The sequence below is a fragment of the Semicossyphus pulcher genome, unplaced genomic scaffold (genome assembly GCF_022749685.1).
Source record: "Semicossyphus pulcher isolate SPU_LCO1_2020_fin unplaced genomic scaffold, fSemPul1.0.p SCAF_26, whole genome shotgun sequence".
NCBI classification, from domain to species: domain Eukaryota; kingdom Metazoa; phylum Chordata; class Actinopteri; order Labriformes; family Labridae; genus Semicossyphus; species Semicossyphus pulcher.
Window position 1 is genome coordinate 5,989,082 of NW_027211700.1, and position 21,210 is coordinate 6,010,291.

General features: G+C 43.5%; 1 protein-coding gene across 1 annotated transcript in view; it reads right to left on the bottom strand.

The window, feature by feature from the left end:
* Window positions 1-21,210, bottom strand: part of LOC138604611 (calsyntenin-2-like) — a 298,135-nt gene continuing 276,925 nt past the window's right edge. Inside the window, exons 12-17 of the mRNA XM_069676563.1 lie at window positions 19,291-19,502; window positions 12,946-13,116; window positions 12,633-12,778; window positions 10,659-10,782; window positions 3,652-3,836; window positions 1-3,505 (exon numbers count right to left, since the gene is read on the bottom strand). Of these exons, the coding sequence (XP_069532664.1) occupies window positions 3,281-3,505; window positions 3,652-3,836; window positions 10,659-10,782; window positions 12,633-12,778; window positions 12,946-13,116; window positions 19,291-19,502 (1,063 nt within the window). The 3' untranslated portion in view covers window positions 1-3,280. The remainder of the gene's footprint in view (window positions 3,506-3,651; window positions 3,837-10,658; window positions 10,783-12,632; window positions 12,779-12,945; window positions 13,117-19,290; window positions 19,503-21,210) is intronic.

Consider the following 21,210-nt stretch of genomic DNA (forward strand, 5'->3'; position numbering starts at 1 on the left):
TCCAAAACAAGTTTTTATTGGTCAATTTACAGAAAGTGCTGTAGTGACCATTCCAAAGAAAAACAGACCAAAGAGTCCAGAAATAAAAAGAAAAACTAAAAAACAAAAGTTTTACACATTTTACAAGGTTTTCATGTTAATTTCACCGTCCTCCTCTTCTAAAACAAACGTCAGGACAACATTAGGGCTCGGGCCGATGCAAAATCCACCAAAGGTTCCAGGAGGGGAGAGGGGTGGAGGGGGGGGTGCTCAGAGGGAGGTGACGTCACAAGACTAGGTGTCACAGTAGATGAGGAAAACTCTTAAACAACATATGAGATCTTTACATGAACATAGAGCTACAGTATACACATACAGGTTCTCCCAGCTACACCCACAGGACGGCTGCTCCAGTGTTAGTGACTCTAAAAGGTGATTTATCTGTGACTGCACTATCAGCCACTACACATGAACTTCCTGTCTGTGGATTCTTTGCCATCAAACATTACAGACAGACTGACTGAGGACGGCCACAGCCTCAGATTAATGCCCTTTCACTTCAAGGTGAACAAACCTTCGACTGGGTTTTCTGATTACGTCAAATGTGACACTGCCAGATGCTTTCACCTCTCTGTCCTTTTATCTTTCAGGTGCACCCGGCAACTTGACTACTCATTGGTCCCATGTGCTGCAAATGAAGAGGGATGTGTGAAAAGTGGCGGCACCTTAAGACTGACATTCCTTTCCTAATGCTGCAAGAAAAAACAAAAAAGGTATGTTTCATTTGACCAATTTTTTTTTACAGTTAGCTAGGTTATTATGGTTTTGATGTTGACTAGAGCACGACTGATACATTAATATCTGATTCAATGTTGGGCCATTAGGATCTCTGTCCACTGGCAGCCTCTATTTTCTATGTAAAACCAGTGCAGTCCAGTGTTTGTAGCACTCAGCGCCCTCGGCTCAGCTGTTTTTTGTCGCTGTCAAAGTAGTTGAACTTTTGGAACACCGCAGCGCTCGCCAATGTCACTTCTCCCTCACCGACCAATCAAAATCAAGAAGGGGCGGGACTTTAGATATCAACTTTGTCAACAACAATAGTGGAGGAGAAGCTAATCCTTTTGTTTTTTCGAGGGCTGCTAATGCCAGGACACAATTCCTTTACATTGTGTGTTCTTTGTATGTCAGTGAATAAAAGCAAATATTAAGCGTACAGAGCGATTTAAAACAGACCTTACAGTCACTAGACAAGACAACTTTTGTGTCCTAGCAACAGTAAGCTGCGGTGAGATGCCCGCGAACAACGCCGTTAGTGGACACAGGCCCTCATGGCTCCGATGTCGACCAGAGCACGACTGAAACGCTAATCACCCAATTTTAGTCTAAGACAAATACATCAATATCTGACTGTATGTTGGTGGCGTTAGCGTTCATTAGCAGTTGGGTTTCTGTCCAAATGATGAACGTAAGTTTAATATTTTGGTCACCACCACCACCACCACCTCCTGATAAATATCTTGCTTGTTAGCTGATAGCTGATTGGTGGACAGCTAGTGACAGAGCTTCCTGCTGCTTCTGGACTGAATTCTCTGGGCTCGTATCTATGATTGACACTTTTCATCTGACATGTGATCAGTGATTAGTGCAGCTTTAATGTCCATTAAACCGCCTTGCACGCTTAACACATACTTTATTAAAGGTTCATAATAGTTCTATATATAAAGTATATTTATAATCCCTCCTACACATAAAAATAGGGTGCATTTTTAAACATTTGATTCTTTTTTCACCTTATTTCTTCTTTGTTATATATATTTTTTTTTGTCGTAATTTTTGTTGATTTAAATTTTCTATAGTATTTATTAGTCATATGATTTTAGAAGCTTATTTTTCAATTGTAAAACGTAAGACTCAGTATAACACGATAAAAACAAAATGAATGGTTCCTGATAAAAACAATATATCTTTATTATGTTAAAAATGCTAGCCTGCATAAAATCTGATATGGACGGATGGAGTCGGCCTTAAAAATCCAGTCATATTAGCATCTACTGACATTCCTACTTCAGATTCACAGGCCAGTCCCATTGGACATTTTTTAGTATGAAGTTGAAATGTTGCGCTTGTTAACATCTCTTAAATGTGGCCTTCATGACTAGTAGGAGAACATATTGGTGCTTTCATCCAATGAGCGCTCGTCTTTAGGGACTTGCTGAGAGCTAACGCTGATCACACGTTAGCCTTAAGTTTAATTCGGACAACTCTTGGTGACTATAAATAAGCAGTGCGGGGCTCTCTTCTCTGTTGGTGCATCTTAACATCTCTATCATCTTGCCTCGTGCAGCTTCAACCCAGTCACAATGAAGGCAGTGGCTCATCCATCCTCGCACACCCAGCCTGCAGTCAGCTGGAATGATCCGAACACTGAGCTAGAAACACACACAGAGGGCTGAGGGGTCCGTTCAGTGAAGACTCCTGCAGGCTAAGGGTTCAGGGCAGGGTGTGCACATACATAATGCAGAGGTGGCATGTGTGCTGTGTACAGGTGGAGAGGAGGTGGAGAAAGTGGTGTCAGGTGGGGTGAGGGATGGGGGTCACCTACTATACTCAGTATTTACAAGAAAGGAGCGTATAAAAATGTACAAGGAGACTCCTCCGTCTCTCCCAAAAACCCAGAACTCAGACCCCTAAACATGGTTACACACAGATCGCATTTTTTTGTTTGTTTTTGAGTACCATTGAAAATATGCTATTTCTGTAAAATCACCTGGCTTTAGAATAAAGACTGATAAATAACATGAAGTATACAAACCAAAAATAGTCAGATTCTTTACTTTTGCAACTCAGTTTTCTGAAATAAAGACTGTTTTGCATGTTCATGGGACATCAGAAATCTCACTGCTGACTCTGACACATCGAACTGAACGTATGGTGCAGGGTTTCATTGACAAAAAGATAATAGTTGCGTTGTAGACTGTAATGAGAGACAGATCAGTCAAAGAAAAACAGCTCTCAGGTGAGGACCTAGATTTGGCGCGCTGTCCCTTTAAGAAGGATGAAAGTCGTTTGATCGACAAGCAGTTTAAGTGTCACGTTATTTATGATCATCTGTATAAAACAGGAGTTTTTCTGACAAGGCTAAGGTTAAATCATTGCACTGTGTGTTTGTGTGTGTGTGTCCGTGTCGTCTTCCAGTAGGGGGAGATATTACCTCATTTTTAGAGCATCAGCATCACATGAAGTCTTTTTGTTTCAACCATCTGTATGTGTGTGTTGCACTGTGTGCGTGTGACTGCGTGATTCAATAAGATATTGTTGCTTTGTCCCAGCTTTGGCCCTTCTTGCTCTGGCGCTGCATCCTGGGTAGCTGGACGTCCACTTCCTCCTCGCTGTCGTCTGACTCAGCGCTGGTGATGTCATCGTCCTCCTCCTCTTCCTCGTCATCTTCGTCCTCCTCTTCTTCCTCATCGTCTTCCTCCTCCTCTTCGCTGGCCTCCTCCTCGGCAGCCTGGGGCTCCTGCAGGTTCTGTGGTGAGCATTATTCACACCAGAAATGAGGCTTTAAAGCAAGAATCGTACATTTACTTCTTTAAAATCTTATAAGTGCATCTCTTTTTCTCTAGCCACTTATTTATAGTCAGTTTGATTGACTTAGTCCCTCCACCCTCCTACCTCCATGGGGTTCACTGTGATTGTCAGAGCCGAGTCGTCCCAGGTCACGTCCGCCTCTTTCGCCGTCTCCCCCAGCTTAACCTCCTGCTGGTGGGTCAGGTGGATGCGGTAGATTCCCAGCACCACGACCACCACGAGAGCAGCGATACACATCACGATAACCACGGTGGCAGCGCTCGGCACGCCTGAGGACAAAACGAGAGAGGAGTGTGAGGTGAGAGGAAAGGAAAGGAGCGGGGAAAAGCAATGTGGGCAGGCCAGAGCGTCTCCTTCTGCTAACATAAATAGAAGTATTTTTATATCATTATGCTGAGATCAAATCATTTGTACTCACTTGATTATTTTAACCAGAGAAACTTGAAGAAGTAAGAAATATTCTGTTGGACTTTTAACACGCTTGTATTCCTCTTTAACCATTATCAGAAGCAGATAAAAGAAAGACTACAGCAGAGGCTGATCCCACTGGATCCCTCACATCCCATAATGCACCTCATCAAGTAGCTGCCTGCCATTCTTCTCAGCCGGTCTTTCAAACCCGCACACCCCCGGTTAGAACACAAACCTAAGTGAGGCTGTTTGTGTCAGGCCGCAGATGAGTCATGGTGTTGTGGTAGCCGAGGCCTCTTTTTAACTGTTTTTATCTGGTCCCGTGGATATTGGATGTCTCTTGTGATAGCCTATTGATTTTTTTATTCTCTCTCCCTCCAGTTATTGCATTAGAGCCTTTTTTTTTAACCTTTAAATAAGACGTGTCCTCTGTTGATGATTATGATCTTTAATTATTGTGACAGTGTATCGACTTTCTCAGAATGTCATTTTTTTAAACTGTATTTTCTACACCAATCAATACCTCTTTTTTTTTTAACCATGTTGACTCTACAGATAGCAATCGCTTTGCATTAGAGTGAGTGAATGGGTGAAACAGAGGTACAACTTTGCTTTAGATTAATCTATCCATCCATTATCTATACCGCTTATTCTGTCAAAGGTCGCGAGGGGAGCAGGAGCCGATTCCAGCTGTCATTGGGCATCACACAAGTACACATGCATATTCACACCTACAGGCAATTTTAGGGTCACTAATTAACCTAACTAGCACATCTTTGGATTGTGGGAGGAAGCTGGAGTACCCAGAGAGAACCCACACATGCACGGGAAGAACATGCAAACTCCACTCCGAAACCAGGATTCGGACCAGGAACCTTCTTGATGTGAGGCGACAGTGCTAACCACTGTACCACTGTGACGCTCTCTTTGGATAAATGTGTGGAAAAAATGCAATCAATTTAAAATTCTTTTGAGCATTACTTTGGTTTTAAAGTGATAATCTGGAAGATTTTCATGTATATAAATGTCTGTTAAGTCACGCCCAGTTAGTGACGCGTTTTCCATCAGCCAGCAGTGGTTGGTCTGCCAGAGAGGGTAGGCAGAGCTAAGCGGCTGCTTTTCCGCTCTCTGCAAGTGCTGCGAATAAACAGTAATCTACTATGGCTGAACAAACAAAGAAATGATGGATGACTACAGATACAACTTCAACAAGAAGTGAAAATCCAAAGAAAAAGAAACAAACTCGACGCTCAGATGAAGCAAACAGTCTGAAAAGGAAAGCGACCGTCAGCCAGGAAAATCAAGAGTTACAACCGGAGCCAACCGTGGACGTCACACATGCAACACTGTCTGGATATCTGGGAAGTGTGATCCCGCAATTACCGTTTATCACCATAGCATACACTGATGGCCGAGGCTGCTATGCAAAGTGCCAATCTTCCCTATTCGGGGTTCAGTGTTTTGCCCCAGGACACTTGACATGTAGATTGCAGAACCCGGGGATCGAACCGCCAACCTTCCGATTGAGAGATGACCCACTTCAACAAGCAAGGTAAGGCAGCCTTTAGTTTCTATGCTCCACACCTGTGGAAAAAGCTTATTGAATACCTGAGGTCTGCTCAAACTGTCAGCTCAGGCCGTAAACATTATTGTTTACTGAAGCGTTGAAAATAAAATGAGGCACAAACTTGTTTAAAATCTGTTTTTAGCTGAAGTTTTCTTCTTGCCATTAATGGCTTTTAAATGTCTTTTTCTTTAAATGCAACTTCAATGTTTTATTCATGCCTTGTTTTTAATGAACTTCTACGCCCCTGTGAAGCACTTTGAACTGCCTTGTGTCTGAAATATGCTATGTAAATAAAGCGGCCTGGCCTGGTTCTAATTAGCATAAACAAAAGTAAAACAAAGATTGAGAGCATGCTAAATGTTATTTAACATAACATCCGCGTGTTAGCATGTCCGTGATGAGCCAAGCCCTCTTGAACACTTCAGGGCTTTGAAATGTTTTAAGCTTAGCTGCCAAACTCTGCTCCGTTTCATTCAAACTCATTCCAACAGGAGTTGCAGTAGAAGCATTTTTGGATTATGCACCCAGTGACAAACTTTTTACATGAACGAAAGGCCCCATCCTTGTACACAATTCACTCAAAGCATAGCTGTTGTGTGCATCTTAGCATGCTAATTTGAAACAAATGCTTCTCCTAGCATCATAATGTGAGATAAATGGTAAATGGACTGTACTTATACTGCGCTTTTCAAGCCTCAGATGCCCTTTTAAACTACATGTCACATTCCCCCTTTTACACACTGATGGCTGAAAGGCCACAAAGTGAGCCACAGCCGCCTCTAACTTCTCCTTAAAGGAGAAATTCTCCCCTGGAAAAAGCCACTGTCAGTCAAAGCTGGTGTTCTCTGTAATCAATAGAAGCAATAATATTTGAAATTGGTGCCATAGCTGTGGAGAAAGTTGTTCAAACAGCTCGTGGTTTCAACCATTCTACATTCCCAGCGTGCATTGCGCCCCTCCCTCTGAAAGGAACGGCCCAGCGAGAGACGCTGGAGTGAAATACGACCGTTTTCGCTACGGCTCAGAGCGGGACAGAATCCAAAATACCACGAGAATATACCGGTGGATCGTCTAAAAAATCTTCAGGTCTGCAGTCTACATTTGAAACCTGACGATTTTTAATGAGACATGACATCGGAGGTGGTCGTCCTAGATTGAGGAAGTGTAGTTTAGCGAGCTCCCTGGCCCTAGAAAACCTCCGTGTCATCTGGTGGAGGTTTTCCAGGGCCCGTTGGAGAAGCGGAAAGCGTCCTCCAAAGGCACAGAGTGTTTTTTTTCCTACCTTAATGGCATAAGCTCACCATAATAGCATGATAGGACTGAGGTTGAAAACCGGTTATACGGTTCTTTTGGCTTTGTAACACATGAATCCAAAAATGATAAAATGATGACATTTTTACCTTTTTAATCATCAGCAAAAGAAACGTGCACGTGTTTGCTACTAGCGATGTTTGCACCCGATCCGCGCTCCGTATTTCTAGTCGGAAGACAAAGCGAGGATGTATCCTAAAAAGGAAAATCTTCAATTTTTCATTTCACTGTCTAATTAATTCTCGTTGCTGCCAAAAGCACAATAACTTGCCTTCATGTTTAAACTTAGTGGAATTTGTTACCAAGGCCTTCTGGATCGCATTCAGACAAATGAGAGCTCAAAAAGCAGGAGGGATTTTATCGAGCTGCATCTGGTTTGTTTCAAATGTATTTCAAAAAAATCTTTAACACATTTAATTAAGGTCTCAGTGCGATACATGACCGCAAAGATGTATCATAAGCCCTATTTAGCAGCATAACCAGAACACACGTTCAGGGATTTCTCTTGATCTAAAATGTTTATTTCTTGTGCTCTGATCTGCAGCCTACTGAGATAACACGACTTCTCAATGCCTGCCCTCTCTCCCCACAAGTCCCTGCTGGTGAGTGCGAACGTGTGTGTGTGTGTGTGTGTGTGTGTGTGTTTAACGAGAGTGAGACACACAGAGTACTCTTCAGATGATCATTTGATTCAGTCGAGTTCCCGAGATTTTCGCTCTAAAACCACGGCCTTTGATCTTCCTCGCAGTGAAGCTTCGTGCAGCCCCTTGGAGTAACTTGGGTGAGTGTTTTCATGTGGGTGTACACACAGACAGACGTGCACACACACACATTTCCCCTTCACTCTTAAGTCTCTACATACAGCATGGTATCATCAGAGAAAAATCGCATGCTAAAAATCACGTCATGGCACAAACTACGACTACTTCGCCAAATTTTTCGTTCTGATTTCCACCCACACACGTCCCTCTCTGCTCCTCTGACCTCCTTTTCACACACACGCCCTGAAACTCTCAGGGCTGTTAACAGCATTGGCCACTGAACTCTCCAGGATTCTAAGTAGAATCCATTAGAGCCTGATGAATAATTAAATGTGGTGTGGTAGATTAAGACCAATGTCTCTCCTCCTCTCCGTGTTCTCTTTGCTTGGGATGAGTCGCGTGCACCGAGGGAGGGGAATACGCCCGCCGAATCATTGGAGACGAGGTGAATTTACACTTCTCTCATCGCCGAGGAGCGCTGCGTGCGAGCGGCGGTCTGATGAACAGAGCGATAAACAAACTAGAAAGCGAAACCAAGCGTTCCCTCAGATCGGGGCCGTGTTTACCCCGGGATGGATAGCTGACATAAAAACTCACAAGCTCCTTTTTTGTGGCTCAGTGGTTAGCAAGTAGCTCCTGGGTCTGATTCCCAGCACCCATCAGTGTTCTGTCATCTTCTACATTATCATATATTTATATTTCCCAAAAGTGTGTGAACAGTTACGTCATCTTTTAAAACAAACTCCTTCCCCAGATTACATCTTTTATATCACTAATTTCACATTGTGAGTTTCTCTCAATCTGCCTTGTCTACAGTGTTTTTACTCTGCTTGGGCTGCCACTATATTTCCCAGAATGCAGTCTGACAATCCCAAGAGCACTGGCCTAAACTGAGCTGATGTAGACAAATGTGTCGAGTTTCTATGTCAAGTCTTTGCTTGTACGAGAGACTAAAAGCTGTTTATGTTCCTGCTATGGGAAGACTCGAAAAAACAAAATACTTTCATCCATCCAGCAAGTTAGCCCAGGCGTCCCTCACCCTAGCAACATTTTCCAGCTCCTACTGGGGGATCCCGAGGCGTTCCCAGGCCAGGTGGGATATATAATCCCTCCAGCGAGCTCGGGGTCTGCCCTGGGGTCTCCTCCCAGTTGGACGTGCCCGGAAAACCTCCAAAGGAAGGCGCCCAGGAGGCATCATAATCAGATGCCCGAACCACCTCAACTGGCTCCTTTGTATGCGAAGGAGAAGCGGCTCTACTCGGCTTCCTCCGGATGTCTGAGCTCCTGACCCCTATCTCTCAGGCTGAGGACACCCTTCATAGGAAACTCATTTCTGCTGCTTGTATCTGCGATCTCATTTTTTCGGTCACCACCCAAAGCTCATGACCACAGGTGAGGGTTGGAATGGAGATCGATGGTGAATTGAGAGCTTACGATTAGCTCCTTCTTCACCATGACGGTCCGGTACAATGCATTACTGCTGACGCTGCTGAAAAAACAAAATATAAAATTTGCTTGCAGCAAAAAAGCGTTCTGGTTTCTGTTGTAGTCTGTTTGTACTCCCTGTAGTACTAACTGAGCATGTGCATGTGCGAATGGGCCTTGGTCCTGTGTAGGAAAACAGTTTGTGTTGAGAGCAAAAGAGGCGGTATGTATTACCCAGAATGCATCCTGAAACCCATCAGCTATCATGCTAGGCAATTTACCCTTTATATAAATCTTCATAAACATCTAACTGCATTTGAGTGCGGAAAACAATCCTGTTTTAGACGTCGTCTCTCAACTCAAAATCCATTCTCTCAGGTTGCCAGTCGGACTATAAGAAAAATAACCAGCTGGAACAGAGGAAGTCTCGGTCCAGATAAACTTTATCTGTTATCCGGATATCTGCTGACTACACTGGAAGCTGTGAAAAATCAGCAGTTGCTCCTACAGGATCATTTTATGACTTTAGCCTGGTTAGTTTAGTAGCTTAGTTTTGCACTTTGCTAAACAAACTCAGGTTGCAAATGAGAAAAGGTGAAAAGCGTGTGTGAAGGAAGCCGGAGACATACTTACTTTTAACTACACGTTTGCGTGCGCATGATGGCTGCCCTGTGTGCCCTGCATCTGTTTGGAGCATTTTGTGCACTTCCTCAAAAATTAACGCGACACATATGTGAGGTGCAGTGTGCACATGAATGGTAGGGGCAGTGTAGAGGGGATGTGACAGGGTCGACACAGCAGCAGGGACGATAATGGCAGAAGGTTCTGAAGACAAGCTGATAGACCAAGTCTGCAATTATCCACATCTGTACGATGTGTCATTACCACTGCACAGCGAGCTGGAGACAGATAAGTTCTGTTTTAGAAGTCGACATGGAACCCTGCAAAACTGAATGGAAACAAGTCTGGGGCCGTTCCGTCCGTGCACAGAGGAACATGTTGGAGAAATGGAGTTGGGACAGTGCCACTGGTCATCAGTCACCTGAGCTGGCAACCGAATTTAGTCAGCCACCGGGCCAATGAGAATTCAGAATTGTCGCCATGTCTGTTGTTTACATCCCACACATCTGGTAGTTGCATACGGCCTGAGCTCCATGATGCAGCCCGTTGTGTACACGAACACAAGGTTAAAAAGCAAGTTTATCTGCAGCCTACGTGGACTGAAATATGTGTTCATTCTACCCGAGGGAAGCACAATTAGTGTTTCCTGATTGGCTACTTTTTATTCAGTTGACAGGTAAAAACAGTTTGAGATTATTTGGCTTCTTTTTGTACCATTAGGATGATTTCTAATGAAGTGAAATCCGGCCTGCTCTCCTTTGATAAGCTTATGAACATGTTTATCCTGCTGAAATGATTACTGGGTCATAGCTCTGTTAATGTTAACATCTGTTTACATTTGTTAAATGTGACTTTCTGCATCAGCCAATAAAAACAAAATGCGATATTAACATGCAGGGATAAGAATAGGACAAAGGCATACTTAACCTTATACATCAAACACTCATTTACAAAGGAGTGACAGACACTGAAGGCACCAGTGTGCGTTTTCTCACCTGAGCTGTGGCTGGGGTACAGGTCATGCATCATGGACGGATGGTGCACCACCTGCATGTACTGAGGCGGGGCCACCATGTGATTGACGTGTTCGCCGGCTTCTGAGCTGTGCAGTACGCTCACCTGGTTGGGAACAGAAGAAGCAGAAGATTATGGGAGGTAAAGTGATCATAGCTGACGTTTTATATTTGTATCCATTCAGTCCCAGCTTTGACTTGAGTATGCTCGAACTTGCCTTGAATTATACGGATGATATATTCCAGACAGGAGAAAGTAGAACTTTTAGAGTGAAGCCAGGAGGAAATGAATGTATTAATGCCTTTTGGGGGACGGGGTCAGCTCGATACAGGGAGGTCAAATGTAAACCAGATTCATCCACACCCTCCAAGGCTCGACTATACCGAGTGAAACATTTTGTTTCCTTCAAGTAAACACGAGTAAATGTATAAATGAGTCAAAGAAGAAGCTAAGAAAGAAGCTGTGAAGCTGGATTTACTGTAGAACATGTCTCTTTGGGAGAAGGGGAAGTGTTGCAGCGATGCTTCTTTTGATATCTTGAACTCGGCTGTGTCTGTATTTCGAGCTGCTGTTGAATTTGTGCATAAAAATCTCAAATAAAAGCCTTTGGTTGCCTCGGAGTGATAAAAGAAGTGCGTCTTCTGACTGAAAGGTTCACAGTTTCCTACAAGGACGTGTGAAATGAAATTCTGAGTCAAATTAAAGGCTTTTAATTTCTCAAAAGATGCTTTGCCACTACGAGGGGAAATTGATGCTGCAGCAGTTCATTTAGAAATTTGCTCTCAAAGTGAAAGTGTTGCCAGACACCTGAGCTGAGTCAGCTCGGCGGCTCTGCCAGCTGAAGCACTTTGAGCCAGCCGGTTGTGAGCAGCAGAGCTGTCTTTGGTGACAACTTTCTACACTAATGCTGACTATCACAAATGTTAGTAATGAAAAATATTTAAATTTTTTTAAAAATATGTACAAAATCATCTGTTCTGTTAGAGCAGCTTGTTGTCTCAGATAGTGCCTGTTTGGAGGAGTGCTTGTTTCTTATCTACTCTCCATATGCTGCCAACTGAACACTTCCAGAACACTTTAGCTTAATGTCGTTAGTTTTGACTAGAGTATATAAAAAGGAAGCCAAACCCTCTCTATCGCCCCCTGCTGACTGGCTGCAGCATAGGTAATAAAGCCCGCCTCTTCCTTGTTAACAGATGGGACATGAGCCAAACTATAAAATCAAAACACATTTTTCTCAAACATGACTTCTGTCATTATAGTTAGTTCTTATCAGGCTGATTTATGCCCAAGTGTTATGAGTTATTTGATGCTATAAAAAGGTTCTAAAGGTGGTGACACACATATCAACGTTTACAGTAACAGACAACGTCAATGTTCACTTCTATACTGAAAAAGGTCAACCTCCTCTGGTCTGTCAGCGACCTCTTGTGGTCAACATGCAGAATTACATCAGAAATGCTCCAATCACAGCCCAGATTTTGGGTCATGTGATCTCTCTGGCCTGACAATGGTCGGCCATCCAAGCGCAGTGGACTCTGGTAGGCTGAGTGAATGTGTGGCGAACATATATGTCAGATAAAAATGATTGAATATGAACTATAAACACATTTGAGATTTGTCAGTGAGCAGATTAGATCGTTTGAGCTAGCTTAAATTTCAGAGTTGCTATGGTAACCCCGTAGTTGTGACTGGAACGGAGGATTACAGAGAGCCTTGTTGCCCTGTGTCTCATCATGTTGCTTGTTTATGTTGTCTGTTGATGTTGATGTAAAAGTTGACGCCATGATTGACAGCTCTGTTGACAAATACGGCTCCTGCAGCCGATCTGTTCCGGATTAGCAGAGTAGAGGAGGAACGGCGAGAGAACAATCACTTCAGACCAACACAGAATACCTGTGTCACTGTTGACTTTTAAAACCCCACACATCTGGCACGCTGTGTTTCACACTGACCTCCAGGTTGAACTCGTTGCTGGTGTAGCGTCCGTTAAGCTCCGAGCAGGTGAGGCGAAACCTTCTCTCTGTTAATTGTCCGGGCTGCCAGTTATAGTAACGCACCTGTCGGATCACCTGTTCATAGTTGGACATGGAGTCCACACCTGAGGACAGACACAGACGGTTGTTACATCTCTTACATGTAAAAAGATAAAGAGGCTGTCAGGATGTGTCACATGGAAAGTTGTTGTTGACAGTGTCATTATCACAGCAGCTAACTGGCTAAAATCACGACACGTGTAGATTTGGTGTGGTAACCACAGGAACTTACCATATATGGACATGCCAGAGGTGGAGTTTGTGGCATCCAGGTGTTTTCCCAGCAGAACGCTGCGCTGTAGTTGGAGGGACTCCTGGTCTGGCCTCAGCTCCTCCCCCAACACCAGGATATCACAGTAATCCAGGTTATGAATTATCTCCTCCAGCACCCCGGGCCGACGTGCTACACACACACACACACACACACACACACACACACACGCACGCACACACGCACACACACACACACACACACACACACACACACACACACACACATTGATGTAACTTGCCTTCTTTGATGCTTGATACCAGAGAAGAATCGACATCAGCATCTCTTCGCCTTATTTTGTGAGGAACTGTTGGAAATAAAACTTTTTTTGGGGTCATTTTCTATTTTTGGATCAGAATATGTTCTCGCTCATAATGAGCTGCACTGCACTTCTTCTGAAGGCCCAGCCGAACACACCTCACTTTGCCTTGAGGAGTTTCTTCTCGACACGCCGTACAACAACATACTTGACCATCAGAAAAATGACTTAAGAGCAGTGAAAGCTATGATACACAGAGATAGATAACAGGCCAAATTGCGACCTTGGCCGTTCATTCAGTAGATAAAAAGCAAAGCAGGATTTGAAAAGTCCCTCTTCCTCCTACACAGGAATGTAATATGTCCACTTTATTTATGAAATACAAGAAGAGGCTGTAAACAGAGCCCGGCGGTCATTGTGGACTGTTAAACAACTTCTGTTGGCCTTGCTAGCGAGCGATATCTTGCTGTTGGCTTATTATCACAGACATGATAATAATATAGCTTCAACTCTCTCAAAAATGTACCACCCAGCAATCTATAAGCTGTAAGTTTTAAAAACTTTCACTGCTGTCATATTACAGTTAATAATCTCACAGCAGAAAAACAGATCACCTCATCGCTCCCAAAATAAAATGCTAGCATTAGCCAGATCAAGATCTTTAGGACTTGAGGCGCGCCGCTAATTTCCACAGGGACCTCCACAATCAACACTAAAGTTCCTCAGAGTTGCTTTAAGTTCAAGTACCTCTCACTCACCTTATAAAACAGGCTAATGCAGCAAATCAAGTATCCTGGTCCTAACGTGACCCCTGCTAATGTATGTTCTCTTTAATAGCCGCATGACATTTGCCGTGCCAGAAGAAAACCCAGAACATTTCAAATGACCACAATTCAAACATTAAAGAAGAAACCTGCTCCTTCTCACAGGCTACTACTATTTATCGACTCTCTGAACACGGACAGCGCTAAGAGCGTCTGCGGTAACAAGTCCCCTCTGACAGCTCCCCTCACAGTGGTGTTCGGTGGCTGCCGGGGGTCTGCAACAGTCTGCTATAAAGCACGAGTCTTCTCCTCTCACTGCTTCCCAGCCTTCACTGCGCAGTCCCCGGGGAGGGGACGGGCTATGCCCATTTAACGGCTTCCCCATGGAGAAAGATAGATATGTGGGGCATGTGTCTGGAGGCTGTCTCTGGGGAAAGGCAGAGATGAGGTGGTGAAAAGGGGAAGCGTGAAAAACAAGTGAAAAAGAAGTTGTGTTCAAGAAGATACTTCTCATCTCTTTGGTGTATGACGACATTTTTTTAAGGTGCGCTGTGGTTTGGGGTTGTTGTTTTCCATGAAAAGGTAATAGGAAACAGTTTCATGTAGCTTTAAAGTAATAATCTCAAATATTTCCATTTAAATAAATGTCTGTTAAGTCACGCCCAGTTAGTGACTCGTTTTCCATCAGCCAGCAGTGGTTGATCTGCCAGAGAGGGTAGGCGGAGCTAAGCGGCTGCTTTTCCGGTCTCTGCGAGTGTTGCGAGTAAACAGTAATCTACTATGGCTGAACGAACAAAGAAAAGATGGATGACTACAGATACAACTTCAACAAGAAGTGAAAATCCAAAGAAAAAGAAACAAACTCGACGCTCAGATGAAGGCAAACAGTCTGAAAAGGAAAGCGACCATCAGCGAGGAAAATCAAGAGTTACAACTGGAGCCAACCGTGGACGTCACACATGCAGCACTGTCTGGATATCTGGGAAGTGTGTTTTTCGCTGGTTATGAAATGGACTGAAATTAATTCTGATTACTCTGTATGAGCTACAAAAGCAAACCAGACCATCAGCGACAAGATTGATTATTTCTATATAGTTATTTTTAATGCCTGAAACTGCTGGCGGGGGGCAGGTGTCAGACGAAGTGATTAACTGCACGCTGCCTTTCTTTACATGAGTGATACGTATGACTGTTAAAGAAAGCAGAGTGAGATTTTTTTGTTAAAAACCACCACTTAAGCATGTGCAGGACAACATCAGCAGAGAGTTACAACTTTGTCCACAGGGGGCGCCAACGTCAACACAAACTGAAAGTTCCTCACAGGAGCTTTAAAAGCACGTAGCTTTTTAGCAGCTATTAGCTTATCGTTTTGGAACAATGGCTAGCGCGCGCTACTCGACAGCAGGCAGCTGTTTCCTGCTAAAAATCTCAAATCAAGCCACTGGAATCGACTTGTGCGTCATACATCAAACAGAGAAAGTTAGCAAGGAGCTCGTTGTTGTCGTTAGCTGAACAGATACATCTTTCTCTCAGGATTTGATGGAAAGCAAAGCAAAACATGAAGCCAAATATGAAGGATAACGTTGCCCTGAATCTGCTCGATGCCGGCCTCGCAGGAAATATCAATAGTGATGCTTAAAATTAAATTTCATAATATAAACGATATTGCTTCTAATGCTGCTTTAAACATTAGTTTGAAGAGTTATTGGACCTGAGTTTCATAACACCAGCCCCTTTCCTGCTTCTGCACATTGACAGCTAGACTCTGTGACATTTCAAAGAAGAGAACGTCGGAGGGAGAACATATTCTTCCTTTTAAAAATGAAAAGTTGAGCTCATAAGCAATACAACACACTGTTACTCAGATTTATACAATCTGTAGCTTATGATAGCTTCTCTTAGCAAATGTTACCAAGCTTTAGATAGATGTTTCTGTGCGCCTGACATTACACAGCTGGTCGACTGTATACGTTTCTAAAAATGTTGATCTTTTTCTCACATTTGCTTGTAACATTGTGTTACCTGAAGTCCCTGTAGGAGTAAGTAATATGAGATTTACAGCTATAGGTGTACTGCTCCTATCACTTTATTGATTGGTTTGTCATTCCCAAACTATTTGTGCTTACAGCTGAGGCTTGTGAACGTTACTCGGTTTGGCATGTGTCTTGCTTTGCTATTTGAACCAATAAAGTGCAGTATCTGACACAACCCAGTTCACACTAACAGCACAGTCTCAGTACAGGACTGTCCCACTGTGTCGTTTGCAGCAGACACTGATTTCGGAGCCACAGTGTGGTTGGTATTGCAAGTGGAGCTGCACTCTCCAGAAAGAGAACAGAAGATGACCATGAAAGCAAGATGTTGAGCATAAAGGATGACAAGTGGAAGAAAGAATTGACGACACTGGCTCTGAGTGAAGGCATCAGAATAAGCCCTGATTAGATACTGTGGTATGAGAAGAAGCAAAGACGGAGCAGGCTCGATGAAAAGACGAATGAATGACGGAGAAAGCAGAACAGGGCGAGGGCGTGATTAACAGGGTCCAAAGGAAATGTACTGCATGCCCCGCAAAAGAAACGTGATTTATCTGGGATCCTTTAAGCCTTGAGAGGACACAAAATCTGCTCATTATGGAACTTCATCGTGTCTCCCGCTCCCACACACTCTCATCTTTCTTCTCTCTTTCTTTCCATTGCTGTGTCTTCCTCTGGCTTCCAGCTAATCTCTCCCCCCCAGCTGCAGTCTCTATTTCACCAGCAGAGAAAGCTCCTCCGACTCCTGAAAGCAATGCCACTTTCTGCTCTTCTTCCTGCGCCGCATTACGAACAATGGAGGGCTAAAACCTCCCGCTAGCTCTGCTTATCTGCTCCTAATTGGCTGCGAACGGCGGGGCCCGGGGCCGAGCCGGGCAGAGCGGGTCTGTTCCTGCCTCGGTGGTCGGATTGTTGGACGAGACGAGGGCCGCTGGGATTTAAATGTCATACTCATTTGCTGCAGGTCAAGGCAGCGCGACCCTGAGAATCAGTCCGGTGTCGGCTACAGGTCTTACTCAGCAGGAGGGAGTCTGCAGTCGCATAAGGACACAAAGGAGATTGTATGGCGCCAGTGTTGGGGCTAATACCTGCAGCACTGCAGGGAGAGGGATAGACTGCAGCAGGAAATTGACTCGACATATTATCTGCATGGAACAAAAGGCTCGAGCTTACACTATAGATTACTGGTGGGTGAGGGAGCATTTGTCCTCAAATATATCTGAGGGGATGTATAGCTATAGAAGAATAGCTGCATGTGCAAAACAGTGGTACATAGTAATATACTATGACCACATTTTGAGGAAAATATTGTACTTCACTTTAGTTGTATTTTCGCTCTAGTTAGTAGTTACTTATTAATATTTTTTGGGGAAAAGGATATAAGCATTGTATAAAAAAACAAAATACATAATGCTTCGAAGGAGGCGGTCCACGGAGGATGCTCCATTCATAGCCTGCGTAGACCGTTAAAGCCGAACTGAAATGAGACGGTCTGGTCTGCCCTTGCGTCACCAAACGCCGCTGCCGTCGCCGTGCCAACAGGTAGCTAGCGGGCTAACTAGCTAGAATAACTAACGTCGAGTAAGTTAACCTATTATTTTAAAGAGAATTTGTTTCAAGGGCCCTTTCGTTTCCTTGTGTAACGCTGTTCGATTGAGTTGCAACCATAAAAGTATAGTCCTCGGTCGTGTAAAAGTCCGCCATCTAATTTGAATTAACGCGCAATGCATCTCGGGATACGGTGGAATGATCCATCATGTGCATCCTTCGGGACCTAGGAAATGGAGGACGCATTTGTCTGAAGGAGCCTTCAAACTGGGACAGCCTTCTGTGACGCCTTCAAATACGGCCTCCGAAGGCTGCAGCCCTTGGATTGGGACATGCTGATAGAGACGGACAACCTGTCACGCTCACATTCACATGTACGGGTAATTTAGAGTAACCAATTAACATAACGAGCGTGTCTTTGGACTGTGGGAGGAAGCCGGAGTACCTGGAGGGAACCCACGCATGCAAACTCGACACAATAAAGCCCACTTCATCAGAACCACCATGAAGCCCTATATACAAGATTAATTGAAAGTGGTGAAACAAGCTAACCTTGCCTGTCTTAAAGGGGCATGCTCGATGGACTGTATGTAGCTAGAGTGTCCATCAGAGGGCCAGAGGTGTGTATTTGGACTTCAGTTGGCAGAGCATTTATATACATTCGTTAACATTCACAGGAATGTGGTTGTGGTCTAATGTACTCACTGATATGATAACCCAGGTGTGGCAGATGTTGGTGGAGGTGAAAAGTCCTCTTCAGCTTTATTTTGCTGCTGTATTTGGGAAGCAACACCCAGTCTGCGTGATTCAATCAAATCTGGCGGACTACATTTATACTCTTCTCTTTTAACAACCCCAAAAGATCTGTTGTGTCACATTACAGAAAATAAAGATGCTATCACTTCCATTTTAATGTTAGTTAAGATCTTGACTTTAGCACTTATTGTATGTATTGGTACTTGCAAACACACAATGGACACGTGAGTAGATGTGTGCACAGCTTCAAAACAAACTTCTTCCGTGTAGATTTAACAACCTTTACTTCCTCACAGCTACAGAGTTCGTCTGTGTTGAAAAACAATCACAACTTTTGTTTTGTTGAGTTCACCGTGCATGCCGACGCAGCAAATGAAAGAGACGCTCGCTGCTGCTGGTTGGCAGTCTCAGGGGGCATTATGAAACATTCAGCTTCCTCAGAAGCTTTGTTTTGATAGCGAGACAGGTGTCTCTGCATAAGCTATGGGACGCCGTGAATGAACGATGCACGTTATCAATATGAAATACTATTGAAATATTTAGTCGTAACAGATTTCTACCTGCAGGGAGGTACGCACCTCCCACTCTGTGAAGTTCACTCAAACTTGTACCTTTTGAAGTTTGTCTCGGGGAAAGAACTCTGCAAAAGTACATTACATTCCCTACAAGTGACATTTTATCATTTGTACATTCAAAAGTAGCACTGGTGACAGAACATCAGTGCTCTGCCTGAGGTTTTTCCTTTACCCAAGCTGAGCTGGCTGTTACTTTCTGCCTGGATGAGGTTAAGACAGATGGAGATCATGAATTAACACCAAGAACAAGACGCCAACGCTGCAGCTACTGATCCCTCGCTGGCTTCCCACCTGACTTTTGTGTTTTGTATGTCTTTTGAGCTTTTTCTCAGCAGTTTTTTTCCAGGTTCTTCAAATCAGTGAGTCCATACCTGTGTGATGTGTAGTGGTGTCTGCCCTGGTGACTGTGCTGATGATGTGGAGGTCCTGGAACAGAGCTACTCCTTCCGGCACTCTCAGGTCAGAGGCCGGTTGATTCAATCTCTCCACCCCGCTGATGGTTATCCTGGGCTCACTGGGCTGCAGCACCATCACCACTGCATCGATGTCTGGTATGGTGATACAGGTGTCTTCACCAAAACACCTGAAAATAGAGAGGTGAAGAGGGGCAGGAGAGTTAGAGCTGGATGACAGAATAAGACAGGAGAAAGGAAAATGACACCGCTGGCAGGAAAATGTTGCTTTTTGACTTCAAAATCTGAAAAGCAATAGTTTTCAAGTAACCAGCACCTAGGTCATCCATCACTCGATTACTTTGTCATGATTCCTTTGGTGTCTCAAACAGACAAAAAAATACACCTATGTAGCAACAGCGTCTGTTTTCTTCCTTTCACACTCGATTGATCAAGCTCCTCAACCCCTCCCTCCCTCCACCATACCCTCATATCATCTGCAGTGTAGCTCCGGTCAGCAACCCCTAAACCCCCCACCCTGCAACCCCATTACAAATCACCTTCCTCACCACCACAAACACCCACACTACTACTATTACTTAACATTCATCCGCATAAACCCTCTCATTTCACTCTACTTTCACAAGGCCATCAAAAAAGAACGTCTTCTTCCTTTTTTTTCTCGATTCTTTAGTGTTATTTAGAGATGCACGATATTAGATTTTTTCCCAATATCCGATATGACTTAAGAAGACCTGTGCACACCTGCGTCGTGACAAGTGCGTCAGGAGGGAGGTGCAGTCTTGAAACAATAGGTGAAGAAACTTCCGCACACTGTCTCGCTTGTTGTTATTAATATTTATCTAATAACATGGACTTTTCCAGCAGTGTGATTCCAGCATTTCATTGCCTTACCATGTATAGGCAGACGTGAGCTGCCTAATTTCACAATGAGCCAATCAGAGGATCAGAAAAAAGAAGAATGACTCTGCGTAGAAGCGATCACTACAAGCTGGCACATCCACTGTCTCAGCTTGGAGTTTCTTCATCTATTGTTTCAGGACTGCCGATATCTGATATGCCATTATTTTACAACCCTTTATGCTGATTGCCGATTTAGATTTTTCCACCTAATTGCAGAGAATATCAAGTCTCCGCTGTAGTAGAATTGATATCATGCCTACTCTTATTGTAGTGGCCCACTGGCAGATGCAGAGATAACATATTACAGTGCTTTTTCAAATGTACATATTCACTGGGCAATATAAGAAAACTACTTAAACTTAGGTTATGTACAAAATGCCATATTTATGTTTGTAACATTTTCATTCAAATAAAAGTGTTATATTCATAAAACTTAGACAGACAATCCTGACAACAGCCACAACTAGGGCAGATTTGACCTATTGCACAGAACAAATGCATAAAAGGAAATATGCTCAAAAGGATCACGTGAAACTAAGTGCATTGTACAACGGTACAGCGATTAAAGCCAACTGAAATAATAGACAAATAGTGAGTTCTTTTTTCGCAGTGTTGCATGAATGAGATTTGGCCCCTCCTTGCATGAACGTAACCAAATAGCAACCTTGCTGTCCATTTTGGAAACTTTTTTTTTTTTAACGTTTTTTTTTATTTTAATTTTTCTGTTGATTTTTTCTTTCTTGAGTCTGTTTTATTTTTGTTTCCTTGTTTGCTTAATTTCCGCTTCAGTAACGTCTGATCTTTTTGTAACCGTTTTTTATTGTCCTAAAACTCCACGTTTTGTGTGTGTTGTACTGTTATTGTCACTTGTATTGTCTTCACATTTTCTCACAATAAAAAAAACACTACATTATCAAGTATCAACACATCATAATGGAGGTTAAAATATCAACTTAATGTTGACTTAAGGTTTCA